The 13,519-nt window shown below is 38.0% G+C and overlaps 2 protein-coding genes across 2 annotated transcripts; both read right to left on the reverse strand.

Moving 5' to 3' along the window:
* Positions 1–2,646: 2,646 nt before the first annotated feature.
* On the reverse strand, positions 2,647–3,842 carry LOC106417624 (NAC domain-containing protein 69-like). Its single transcript, XM_013858402.3, has 3 exons — positions 3,558–3,842; positions 3,226–3,488; positions 2,647–3,166 (listed from the first exon to the last, which is right to left on the reverse strand). The coding sequence occupies exons 1-3, from the start codon at positions 3,709–3,711 to the stop codon at positions 2,789–2,791; spliced, it is 795 nt and encodes a 264-aa protein (XP_013713856.1). The 5' UTR covers positions 3,712–3,842; the 3' UTR covers positions 2,647–2,788.
* A 1,422-nt stretch (positions 3,843–5,264) lies between these two features.
* On the reverse strand, positions 5,265–13,519 carry LOC106418670 (disease resistance protein RRS1-like). Its single transcript, XM_013859415.3, has 8 exons — positions 12,667–13,519; positions 11,407–12,526; positions 11,033–11,332; positions 10,179–10,940; positions 8,604–9,982; positions 7,206–8,313; positions 6,815–7,117; positions 5,265–6,661 (listed from the first exon to the last, which is right to left on the reverse strand). The coding sequence occupies exons 1-8, from the start codon at positions 13,023–13,025 to the stop codon at positions 5,366–5,368; spliced, it is 6,627 nt and encodes a 2,208-aa protein (XP_013714869.1). The 5' UTR covers positions 13,026–13,519; the 3' UTR covers positions 5,265–5,365.

Here is a 13,519-nt window from a genome sequence, read left to right on the forward strand (position 1 = left end):
TTAACTAACATCCTCATCAAAATAACATGTCAATGTTTCTTCTAACTGATTCTGAAGAAATACATTATGAAGGAGGATTTAAGGATCGATTTCAAAGGCATGAAGATAAACAATAATAAAGAAGCCAGTAAAGGTTTTCTCAAACAAATTTCGTACTACAAGAAGTCTCCACCAGTCGAACGTCTTCTTAAAGATGCAAAATCAATTTTCTTGAAGGAAAGGTTTCCAGAAAGTAAGACTATTCTTGTTGTTATCGATGATGTGAGAAATGCTAGAGATGCAGAAGCTTTAATTATCTCGTGGACATTTAATCATCTTAACCTCCAGAAACAGACATGTTCTTGTACAGTGTAAAGTCAAGGAAGTCCTGAAATTATCATAATATGAATCTTCTCAGTTGTCTTGTCTTTGAGTATTGACGTGTGAGTTAAGTCCTACTATATTTGAGAGGACCTATAAACTTAGATTGCTAAAGGCTCCACTGTTCTCTCTGGAATCCAATGCAATCTGAGAGACTGCTCTCGACTACAAACTCTGCCTAGTCATGATTCATTTAGAATCTCTCTGGATGCTCAAATTTTGAGGAAATCCAGGATTACCCACCAAATCTAAAAGATCTGTATCTAGCTGGAACTGCCATAAGAGAAATAACATCTTCTTTAGGGAAGCTCACTATACTTGACTTGTTACAGTACATTTGGAGAATTGTAACCAGCTTTCTTCAGCTGCCACTGGGGATAAGTAAGTTGAAAGCTATGCTCACACTTAAGCTGTCTGGCTGCTCAAAACTGAAGAGCCTTCCAAATCTTGATGCAACCATTCTAAGCGGCTCAGGACATCTTAATACAGAGACAACAATGGAAGTACCTGCGGCAATAATGGTACAGGCAATAATGGTACATCATTCCACTATTCAAGATTCAAGGCCGGGTGAATGTGAAACCCCCTTAATAAACTTGCAGCACAAACCAGAGAATCCTGATTTGTGTTTGAACAACACTACCATACAAGAAAGAGCCTGTAGTGGAATTTGTATATCCACAAAAATGGCTAGATTCTTCCGCGAAACGTGAACACCAGCTACTCTTTTTATCTTAAAAATATATTAAAACGTGCAGAAACTCACATTCTTACGCGTATCTGAATTAGTTTAGTCTTTCTGTAACAGAAACTGCATTCAGCATCTGAAGGTTTGAAATCTTTTGTGGCAAAAAGGTTCTTCTGTTGTGATACAGCTAACTTGTTCCTTGAGAAAGACATTCTTGGGATTTGCTATGTCGGTTGTAGTTTCTTTTGGGGATGATTACTACTAGGAATGCTGCTGGTTTTAGTATTTGGTCCACATGGTGGCTGATCCCGAAATATTTTTTACCGGTTGTCATAAATGAATTATTTATTAATTTTAAATATATTTAAATAATAATTATTAAAATTAAAATTTTTATTAAATATTGATTACATATAATATTGGATTGTCAAATTGTTAACTAAAAAAATACAAATCTTCTCGTTAAAAAAACAAAATCTTCAATTTGGGCTTAGAAACCCACGTAAATATATAAAAACAATAACTAAAGTGAACTGTCCAATATTTGGGTCCAAATAAAAATGTAGAAAACATATTGGGCTTTTGGCCTGTAACAAAAAGAAACAAATAAAATCAGAAAAGGGTGCAAACTAAAAGTGTCGAACTCGGGTTGCGGATTTAGGGGGTGTCAAAGAAAGAGATTTTTACCATCTGCGCTATGATAGATCTTTGTACATGGCTTACAAATAAACATTTTATTATTTAAGGAGTGTCAGCTGACACCCTTACTCTCCATGTAGGTCCGCCTCTGGTCCACATGGAAAATGAGAACGAAGAGTGGCCCCTCTCATTTAGTAGAGAGGGTCTTTCATTTTTAGTCTCCTAAAAAAGCTCCAAAGATTCGAAAATATTACATTTTTGTCTTCTTTGATGCAATAATTCCTTCTGATGCCAGAGACCCTTATATGTTTGTTGAACAAGTTGAATTTGAATTCCGTACTGTTAGCCATTACGAGGTTTTAGATGATAAATGTGAGGTAAGAAGACGTAAAGTCTATGTGATTACTGATACAAGTCTAGTTAAAAAGAGATTTTCACCTATGGAGAGAGAGGAAGATTCGGAAAGATTAAGAAAATTACATTTTCCTAGAAAAATATTTTAAAGATATAATTTTAAAATCAGTTAACCAATTATAAAAAAAAAACTGTAAAATCTAATTGGTTGAACAGTTTCCAATAAAGTTAAAGTTAACCTTAAAACCTCAAAACTTCTTTAAAATCTCAAAACTTCATGTAAATTGAAACAAAATAAACCTTCTAAAACATCATCTATATTGAAACGGAGGGAGTACTTGATTCATCAATGGATCCGATAGGTATAGGAGAAGTAATGAATCTACAATTTTGGAGTCAAGAAAAAGGAAACGAGAAGAGAGTTTCAGTGAAATTTTCCAAGTGTTGTATGCAACCTGAAGATCTCAGACACAAGAAAAATGTGTGATCTTTATACCTTCGACCAACACCAGAATGGGCAAACTCTAGTTCGCTGACGAGTTTCTTTTTCACGTCCGCAATGTAGCATCAATAAGTTCAAAACAACAGTAGAAGCTATGTGGACATTTCATATCAAGAGATTTTTTTATAAACATTATTTCACCTGAAAAGGAAATAACATAATATCTTTAAAATCCAAAATATGTTTTGAGATAATTTGATACAGGTAGGCACAAAAGTAACACACAAGACCGTCTTGGTTTGATGCTATGGTGCGGTGTCTGAGTTGAACTTCCCTTGTATTTCTACGGATGGAAGGTTTTGCAGAAGTCTGTACATCTTTGAAAAATTAGCTGCTCTTACGGTATTAGAATCAACGACCGGTGTTTGTACTGATGGAAGTTTCTGCTGTCGTTTTTTCATCTTTGTAAGAGATGTTGCTCCGACAGAATTCGAATCACCGACAAAAGAGTAACACAGATCACTCGAGTAATTACCAGCAGATGGGAAGTCTCCAACTAGACTACCAGCAGATGAGAAGTTTCCAATTTCAGTACCAGATGGGATGATTCCAACTTCATTATTTCCAGATGGGAAGTCTCTAGCTTCACCCTTATACAATATTTTGCAGAGAACATAGGTCCTCTAACAATGCAGCTGGTGAGACGCTAAGATTAAACAATCAGAAACTCTGAAATTGGTACCTGATCAGGAGGCAAGCAAGTAATGTGATACTCGTGCATAACCCACGGAGTCCAACCTCCACTGGAAGGCTTTCTTTCATGGTACACCAACGTCTTTACAATCCCGATCTCGCCGCCAATTCCTCCCTTATCCTTGATTTTCCTCTCAGGTCCAGTAAGTTTCCAGACCCCATTACTTGTAGTCCTCTTTCGCGTCTTATTCGTGTATTCATACGGGGAGAAGAAGTACCATACAAGATCATTCGATTTGATCTTCGATAAAGCTGCAAACAAAATCCCCCAAATCAGACAACACGATTGATTTCAAGGTGAACTGAGATTGAGAAACTTACAAGGCAGCAACTTTGGTTCGTAGCTATTGATGTTGATCTCGCTAATCGCTTCTTCAACGATCCATTCTTTACCCAGATTTTTGTTCTTCAAATAAAAGTTTATCAATTCCTCCTGCGTTGGACTAAACCTAAATCCCAACCGATTATTGTTCATCTGATCTGGAAACAAATAATCGACCTAATTTTCTAGGGCTCTGTTGCACAAACAAAAAGTTTCTCTTTTTATTTATTTCTTTTTAATATATAAGATACATATACAGGAGCCGCCGCATGGTCCGTCGGCTAAACCGTATGCCCATTTTTTTTGGGTCGATATCTATCTTTTTATATATTAAAACTGAAATCACCGTATTTATTCATGTGTGATTTTTTAAAAAAAATGGCCTAATTGATTTATTTTCAAAAAATTCATATTATATTTAATATCTAATATTATCATTCAAATTTTATACCTACCAGAAATTTTTATTGGACTATCAATAATTGGATTTAAACAATAGATGATCCATTGGATTTATAGATAGTATAAATTAAATAGATATAATTTAATGTTATAATACTATACCTCCATATGCTAAATATTTAAATATTTGTCTATGTTAACTTTAAAAATTATAAAGATTTTTTTCTAAATAACAAAAATCATATTATCTAACAATGATTAATCTTTACTACCTTAAATCAATGAAAACAAATTTTAAACTATATAGTTTATTTTAAAAAATTCAACAAAAATTAAATTTTTAATTATTTACTCGATAATATAAATCTATAAAGCGAAAAATTTAATTTTTTAAAAACTTTCTAAATTTGTGAAATGTTGCAATATCTTTGAATATGACAATAAAACAATATTTTACTAATCTTTATATATATAGTTACGATTTTAATAATGAAATAATAATCCGAAAAATATATATATAGAAGAATATACAAATACATGTGAAAGTTTGAAACAATCTATTCAATGAAAAAATATACAGTAAACTTATTACGTTTTAAAAATTGATAGACACATTTTATATATTATAATATATACAAATTTAGAATTGAAAACAAAATATTTATATAAAAATAAATAAAAACAAAAATCTGCGCGGATCGAAATCTAATTTCTTTTTAATTGTTTGTACTTCTCTTATAATAATGGTTTTTGCTTCTCAAAGACTATTCTATAATCTGATGGAATTGACATGCGATTTTAACCAAAAAAAAAAAGCAGGGGCCAAATATGCAAAAAAAATACTTCCTCTGTTTTAAAATACACGAAGTTTTAGGTTGGGGCACAACTATTAAGAAACTTGTTTTTTATCCAAAAAGTATCATTAAAATATAAATTAAAAATTATTCAACCAATCACAAAACAAACTAAAAAATATGATTGGTTACACAGTTTTTGATAAAATTAAAAGGTACCTCGAAATATGAAAACATCTTCTATTTTGAAACATCAAAAACTCTCTAAAACATCATCTATTTTGAAACATCAAAAACTCTCTAAAACATCATCTATTTTGAAACGGAAGGAGTATATTACGGGCATCAGTGACAAGTCCGAAGAATATGAGTCGGATTGGCTAAACCTATAATGATGAAACGCTAAATGTTAAAAAAAGTAGCTTTTGTTTTTTGGATGCTCTGAGCCAAACGGTAAGTACATTTTCGGCCAGCAGTCCAACAGGATAAAGAAAGGAGGCAAGGTTTGTAAGAGCAAAGATAATATAGCTTAGCTCAACTGATATTATCCCATTAAACCCTTTTTGGGGATGACCTTGAAAAGTGAATGAAACGAAACAGTAAATGTTTGTTTAATCATCAATTCGTACACGTATTCTTTTGCAGCTTCCAATGTCTTCTACATCACTCTCTTCAGAGTCGTAGCCAGATTCAGGTTTAAAGATTTTACCACTCTCGTCCGCAGATGGAGAGACTTCCAAGAGCTGTATACCACATTCTTTTATCTGTATCATTTCCTTCTTGTCGTCAAGGCAATCAAACTCAAACTGCACATCGCTATAGTTCAGCTCAGCTCGGGAATCATTGACATCATCGGAAGAAAACTCACAGTGGAATACGATTAGATGGTTTCTTGTAGAGGGAGTGTTGGTCAAACAACAACTATAGTATATTTTGTCGCTTCCACCTTTGAAGGGCCAAACTAGGCCAAAGTGAAACGAACCAGATCTAGATTCAATCATGATGCAAGCCTTAAAACTTGGGAACCTTTTGGAAAGAGAGCTCCGAGGTAAATAAATGGTTAGGACACTGCCCGCAGCTCGATGAGTGAAATGTGCAGGAAGTTCTTCACCAGGTAAGATAGCATACGCGCAATCTGACTGTAGGATGAGTTCTCTAGCATGATGATTCAGTTTGAAGCAGTTGATAAACTGGAAGGCCGCCTGTGGATAGCTAAAGGACCCATGCAAACTCTCAAGAGATTCGCAATTATTTGCCGTTAGCCTGAAAAGAGATGTAGGGAGCGTTGGCAGTGACACGAGATTTCTGCAACTATGGAAGATAAGATCCTCTGGTTGAATGGACGTCCAAGTGTCTGGAAGTCTCTGGAAACTGTTACCAGACATGTTTACAGTCGTGACAGAAGTGGAGATCTCCTCAGGATGGTTCTGCCAGCTATCTTCAGTCAGTGACTCGCAATTTGAAAAGTCTACCTCCACAAGAAATTTCAGTTTAGATATGTTTGGGGAGATCTTATTCAACTTGTTGCAACCATTCATGGATAGGTGTGATAGCCTAGATATGTTCTCGATCCACCAAGGAACTTCCTCTATCGCAGTTCCATCAAGATAGAGATCTGAAATGCTTCTTGAAATTTCTGGAAAATCTGTCAAACGTGAGCATCCACTGAGATTAAGGCAATGGAGAGATTCCAAGTTGATACCGGTTGGAAGAGTCATGAGATGTGTACAATATCCCATGTCCAAGTCCTTCAATTTATGGAGATTCCAAATAGAGGAAGGAAGCTCAGTCAAACTTGAGCAACCGCGAAGATCCAATTTCTCAAGACTGGTGGCGTGTGAAAGATCTGGGATTTCTCTCAGATTTAAAGAACACCGTAGACTCATGCACTTCAGACTTCTAAGCGGCTGAACAAACAAGAATGGAAAGACAAACATCACAAACTTGGCAATGATAATAATTAGTTTCCAGCAACTGGTAATTTCAACATAGGTAGAAGATGATATGATGCATAGACAACACTTTCAATTTTGGTTGTAACATTCAAACTCAACACGTACCTGAGCTTCATTCCACAACTTCTCAAGCTTGCTAGCCTCCATTGCGAGTACAACAAGATTTTCTGGAAAGAAGTGTGAAGGCATGCATCTCATTGGGAATGCCTCCCAGTGCAATAATCTGAGTTTCGGGCACAGATAATCAAGGCCATGAGGTAAGTGCACATTGACTTCTTTATTCCCCAAGTTTGTGTAGAATTTCAAGAACCGGAGATTTGTCATCCCGCTGAACCCTCTCTCGCTTATATATAGCTCACGATCGAGTTCTGATATGTCTAATGATATCCCTAAAACACTTTCAGTACCCTGAAAATATATATAGCTAACGTTGATTATCTCAACAAAGACTAAAGTTCATTAAGTAACCAAATGAAATGGGAATCGTAAAACTTACGGTGTTATCCTGAAATACATCAAGAATATCCTCGGAATCCACCAAGAATTGACGTTTTCCGGGACTATAAATGGACTCATTACGGACTATTTCTCTGCCAAAGTTTTGTTGCAAATGGTGCATTGTAATGTATCCATTTTCCGTTATGTGTATGAAAGACTTCTCAGCTAGGCTTTTAAGCCTGCACACAACACTCAAGTGGCTGTCTGAAAGTAAACATGTCACATATTCGACTGTGTCATAATTAAATAAACACGCAATGTGAAGATATATGATTTTATCATCATGATCACTTAAACTGTCATATGCGACTCTTAATATCATCTCCATTTTCCCATCCAGACTATCCTTGATCTGAGTCAATATATCTACCCATTCTGTTATTTCCCTCCCTCTTAGATACGAACCCAAGACTATGAGACCCAAAGGAAGATTACCGACAGCTTCTGCAACCTCAACTGCGATTTCCATAAAACCATCGGGTGGATAGTTTTGCCTGAAAGCAGATTGGCAGAACATCTGAAGAGCTTCTTTTTGAGATGGTAAATCCACATAATAAATTTTGTCAATCCCATAAGATTTCAAAAGACCTATGTCCTGTGTAATAACAACAATTCTGCTCCCTGAACCAAACCATTCTGTTTGTTCTACCAAGACATCTAGTAGTCGAACTTGATCATCCACGTCATCCAGAATGATAAGAACTCTCTGTTCCTTTAGCATGTCTCTCACCATACATAGATGATCCATACCTACCTTAAAGTACTCCCGGCCTAAAACTTCAGATAGAAACTGAGTTTGGAAATCCACTTTTGCGCCGTAGTAATCCGGTCTCCTATATACGAAAGACATATCCACAAATATGGTACGCTGGAATCTATGAGCAAGTCGGCTATATAGTGCTCTTGCAATGTCAGTCTTACCAATTCCTGAAGGACCCCAAATGCCAACCATCCTCACTTCCTCAGATTCCAAGGACAACAATATATTCAATTTTGAGACATGATTTTCAATTCTGACAAACTCACCAAAACCCTCTGATTCTGTAATATTCAGTTTACTTGAAACATCATTGGCAATTGTCTCAGCCATGTCTGCTTCGTTATCCCTAACAATGAGAAAGATCGTTACATTTACTTGAAAAGAGCACTATAAATTTCATATATCATGCAGAAATTATATTCCTTATTATAACGCACCATCCATGCATATCTCTTTTTGAGATTTATGTTTTGGCCACCATTACACAGCTTCGATTCATCTAAGTGTGATAAATATTTTTTTATGAGTTCTTTCATTAGCTTTCACAACTCATGCCAGCTATTTTTCAAAATTCAAGATAAACCAACTAACAATGACTTAAGTTTTTTCTTTTTTAAAAGTGAAAAGTTAACGTACCAATTCTTAAAACTGATTCCAAGTATGTCTGCTATGTTGGTCAAAGCTTGGCACCATCGTTGTTTCTCATCCTCTGTTTGTTTCTTGCAAGTTTGTCCAAATTGCCTTCCAAAATCTCCTGCTTGTGTCTTAACGTGCCAAGGATCCACATAGTAGAAAACCGGTATCACTATTTGGCTCAACTCTTTCCTGCTCTTTGCAATCTCCGCCAACTCACCCAAAAGCCAGCTTGAAGAAGCGTAGTCTCTTGAGAACACAACAATCAAGATACTCGACTCTCTTATTGCTTGTAAAACCTCGGGGCTGATCGCCTGGCGTCTGAATATCTCATTGTCTATGAACATAGTGATTCCTTTGCTGATGAATGCTTTAAGAAGGTGACTGAGGAAGCTTTTGCGGACATCTTGACTGCTGAAGCTCAAGAAAACATCATACTTCCAACAGCCTGACGAAGCCACAGAAATCTTTTCAGAGTCTTCTTCCGAGCAACCAATGCTTACTCTATGGAGGATTTCTTTACCCATTGGTAGCATCCTGATTACCCCATTGGAAGATACACGTAGGAGATGCTTTTTGGCTAGGACCTTGAGCCTAGAACTAACATTCAAGTCGATGCAAGCAACAAGGGGTTCCACTTTCACCAAATGAATATCCTCATCATTGAATAAATACGCTACGCAACGAAATAAGGCTCTATCTATCTCCTGTAAATCATCATAGCTAGCTTTTATCAGTTCTTCACTCGGATTGCAAGAAATATCCATCGAATCGAAGGTCAAAGCTGATGAAATATTCTCAAGACTTGCATTGCCAGTTGGATCATAGCTGGCTCCATCTTTAGTTTCATCATCAGAAAGCTCCACTGGATCCAAGGACAATACTGGTGAAATACTCTCAAGACTTGTGTTGCCAGTTGCAGCAGTTATTACATAGACTCCACATCTTTCCACTGTGAAACTGTAATCTAGACGGATTGACTGGTTGTCGACAGGATAGAACTCAAATACAACTAAATCAGCCAAGATATAGGGGTCATTTCCTTCATCTGTTCTTGGACGCATTTTAACATCACAAAAGACAAGCATATGATCCTGTAGAACAGCTTTCCCAGGAGCCCAACAATGCAAATTTTTTTCTATCCTATGAGAGCCGCCTTCCTTGTTTTTCCATCTGCAAATACACTTAATGCCAAACCCAGTAGCAGGATAGTAATCCTTCGAAAATGCAACCTCCACTTGCATAACAAAGCCTACAAGCGCGCTCCTCCAAGAAGGAGTTAGCCATATCATTACGGAAGATCCTGGTTGCAGATCAATCGTGGAATCCTGATCTGGATGTGTGGGCGCACAGAAGCTGAAAGCCAGATCTTTGTCAAATTCCTGTTCCAGTAACGAAATTAAGTTAGATATCATGTGAGAAGGATGCGCATGCTCTCTTGGTATGTGTTTAAATAATATACACTATTGAGAGAACCAGAGAGAGAAGGTAATCAGGGGTGTGAATTGTAATGGAAAAAAAAGAGAAAGGACGGATAGGCCAGCGAAAGGGAGGAAGCCAGACAAGATAAACTATTACCTGAGGATGCTCTCTTGGTATGTGTTTTGCGTTAGCCAGCGCTTTCACCAAAAATTGGTTGACCACTTGCGGAGATAGTTTAAAACAATTACTGAACGAGTAATGCATAGGAAGTTGAGTGGAGTCCAATCGAATTGATTCCAGAGAGGCACAACCATATGCATTTAAGAGTTCTAGGCTTTGAGGAAGTTGTGGCACTTCTCTCACAGCAGTGCCAGTAAGATATAACTCCTTCAAGTTCTGAGGGAAACCCTGAATAATCTCGAGCTCTGAGCAGCCAGAGAGATCAAGAACTTTGAGAAATTCTAAATGAAACATGTTTGGCAGACTCTGCAAACTAGAACAGTTTTTCAGCTCCAAGCAACTAAGCTTGCCAACATCTGTGCTAGATGAGCTAGATTTCTCCAGACTCGATAAACGCTCAAGTTTTAAAGCATCTGAAAGACCCGAAAGTTCTGCTAGAAGGTTGACAAGCTCCCCGCGATTCGGCTTAACAAGGGAAGGTGGTAAACTTCTTATGCTTGTACCTTGGAGATGCAATTTCTCAATATTTGGTGGAACGTCTGGGAAGTTTTTGATCTCTGCGCAGCCTGAGAGATTTACAACTCGGAGATGCAGCAATTGACCTGACGGTGGGAAAATCTGAAGATTTGTACAGCCTTGGAGATCAATTCTCTCAAGACTTGGAGCTTTTAGAATATCATCAATATCAACCAGCTGCCTGGAATGACAAAGCCTAATCGTTTTTAGCGTCTCCAGGTTCTGAGGCAAAAGGCCAACTTAAGTTAAAAAAAAAAAAAAAAAATCTGGCAAGTATTGATAAGGGTGAAAAAGGCATATCAGAGTTTGCTTACCTTGGTTCCACCCCAAAGTTTCTTAAGTTGACTGTATGGCATGTTGATTTCAACAAGGTTCCGAGGATCAAATTTTTGAGGAAAAGATTGCAGAGGATAGTTCTCCCAATGAAAGAGCCTTAGCTCACCAGGAAGAGAATGAAGAAAGCCTCTGGTGAAACTGATTACAGGATGAGTTTCAGGATTCGAACAGTAAATCTTCAGCAACCTAAGGTTTAACATATTCTCAAAGGCAGCAGGTTTGATATCAAAACTTAAGTTTGATGTGTCCAGAAATATGGCTTCCAACTCTTGAGTGTCCTACAAGAATATTGGAAGCCAATATATTAAGACGTCGGCCCTTAAAATTGGGTAAATAAGCAAATATAACAGACCTGGGCAAATTTGACAGTTACGTTGGGTTCTCCATTTTCTGTGTCTTCAGTATCTTCTAATAAATCTTTGATGCTCTGAGGTTCCCACAGTCTGCTGCGTTTCTCGATCTGTACAGTTGCTCCTTTTGTTATCATGTATCTGCCAACATCCTGGGTAAAATTACACATTCGGACTCGGTTTTCTGTAATAGCCACCAAACACTTTTCAATAAGAGAATCGATTCCAACATGCGGAGAAAAACCACAACCCTCAAGCAGTTGCATCACGTAGTCAACATTTTCTCCCTGGAAGAAACAAGCTATGTCTAGAAAAATGTTCTTTTCGCTGTCATTGAGAGTGTCGTAGGTTCTCTTGATTGCATCGACAAGCTTACATGGAGGACGATCCTTGAGTTCGAGGAATGCAGTCTCCATATCTTTTGGTGTTTCCTTGCCCTTCAGCGCTCCGCCATAAATGCTTAGAGCTAACGGGTTTCCATGGGCATATTTAATAACTTCCATTGCCACCTCGTGGAGACTCTGCTCTCCCATATCGTTAAGAGATGCACACAGCAAGAAGAGTTGTAAAGCCTCTTTTTCAGTTAAACCCTGAACCTCATATATTTGATTGATTCGGCAAAGACGAAACACTTGTTTGTCTCTGGAGGTTATGATGATCAGGCTTTCGGGACCGAACCATTCAAAATATTCGAGAAAGGACTCTGCAAGCAGAGGATTGCGAACGTCATCAAGAACAACAAGAACTCTCTTATTCATTAATTTGTCTCTACGCAATCTCTTTTTTGTAATGGAACCACTATTTGCAGGCTGGTCTTTCATAAGTTGTTCCACCAAAATACGAAAAAGTCTGTTCTCATGAAAAGCTTTATCATAGTCTTCGATAAAACAGCAAGCATCAAATCCTCCAGAAACTTGATCAAAGACTGCTTTAGCAAGTTCTGTCTTGCCTATGCCAGGCATACCCCAGATGCCAACACCGCGGATGCCCAACGGTTGCTTGTTAACCATGTTTTCTATCTCCCGTAGCTTCCAGGACATTCCAATTCTTCCCATATATAAGAGCTTCTCATTCACATTTCTGACAATCTTTTCTACAAGTTTAGAGTCACTGCAATCGTTCCTGCGCCATAATAACTCAAAACTATCAAGAAAATGTGTGAACATAGTTATTCTTAACAAGTAAAACAGCAAACAATCAAATTTTCAGCTAGGTTTCAGATTTATAACTAATATAATTATACAATCTCAGATATGCAATACCTAGACTGAAAGACTGGTGATAAGCCCCTCAAATTCATCGCGCTTAGCCATTCTCCATGTAATATACTGTCTCCGTACAACACTGGAATCACCACCTGTTCCTTGTTCCTCTGGCAATTGAGAACCTTCTCAAGCTTTTCAAGGCATACCTGACGATTTGCGGGTAAAACCACCACAGAAACCCTAGCTCTCTCTACCTTTTCCTGCGCTTCATCGGAGAGCAGATCTCCGGAATCGACGAATACAGATGATATGCCATTCCGCCGGAGAGCGTCGAAGAGGTGGCTGACAAAAGAGTAGCGTACCTCGTCTACACAGCTCATGTAGACGAATCGCTCGGCTTTTTCACAATCGGTCATGATTTCGTACCTCCTCGGAGTCCTTTGGTTTTGCTGGAGAAATCAACTCTCGACTACGAATATGGTATCCCATAACTTTTTCTTTTTAAACTAACTAGTGTGAGAAGGAATAAAAGTGCTCTAAACAGAGAGACAAAAGAGAGACTAGCTTGTAAGGCAGCCCCGGCGTCCGGCGGTGCGTCCGAGCGCGTACCGGCGCCGGTGGCTCCCTTCCTTCTCATTTTGTTCAAGTCTTCGTGCGGTGTGCTCCGTTTTGTGGCTTCTCTCGGACATGCTGGCGGATCTGGGTTAGGGTTTTGCTCCGGGAAGAGCTCGACTCTTTGCAACTCTTCTTCTTCCGGCAAAGATGTAGGATAGTCAGATCTACGGTTGAGTTTCTGTTTGCTCCGGGATGTGGAGGCTGCCATAATTCTAGCATCGCCGATAAAGATCCCGGGTTGTGGAGGCTTCTTCAGCTCTACGGCGCCGGCTAAGCTTCCGGAACGTGGAGTCTC

Source organism: Brassica napus, chromosome C9 (assembly GCF_020379485.1).
Source record: "Brassica napus cultivar Da-Ae chromosome C9, Da-Ae, whole genome shotgun sequence".
NCBI classification, from domain to species: Eukaryota; Viridiplantae; Streptophyta; class Magnoliopsida; order Brassicales; family Brassicaceae; genus Brassica; species Brassica napus.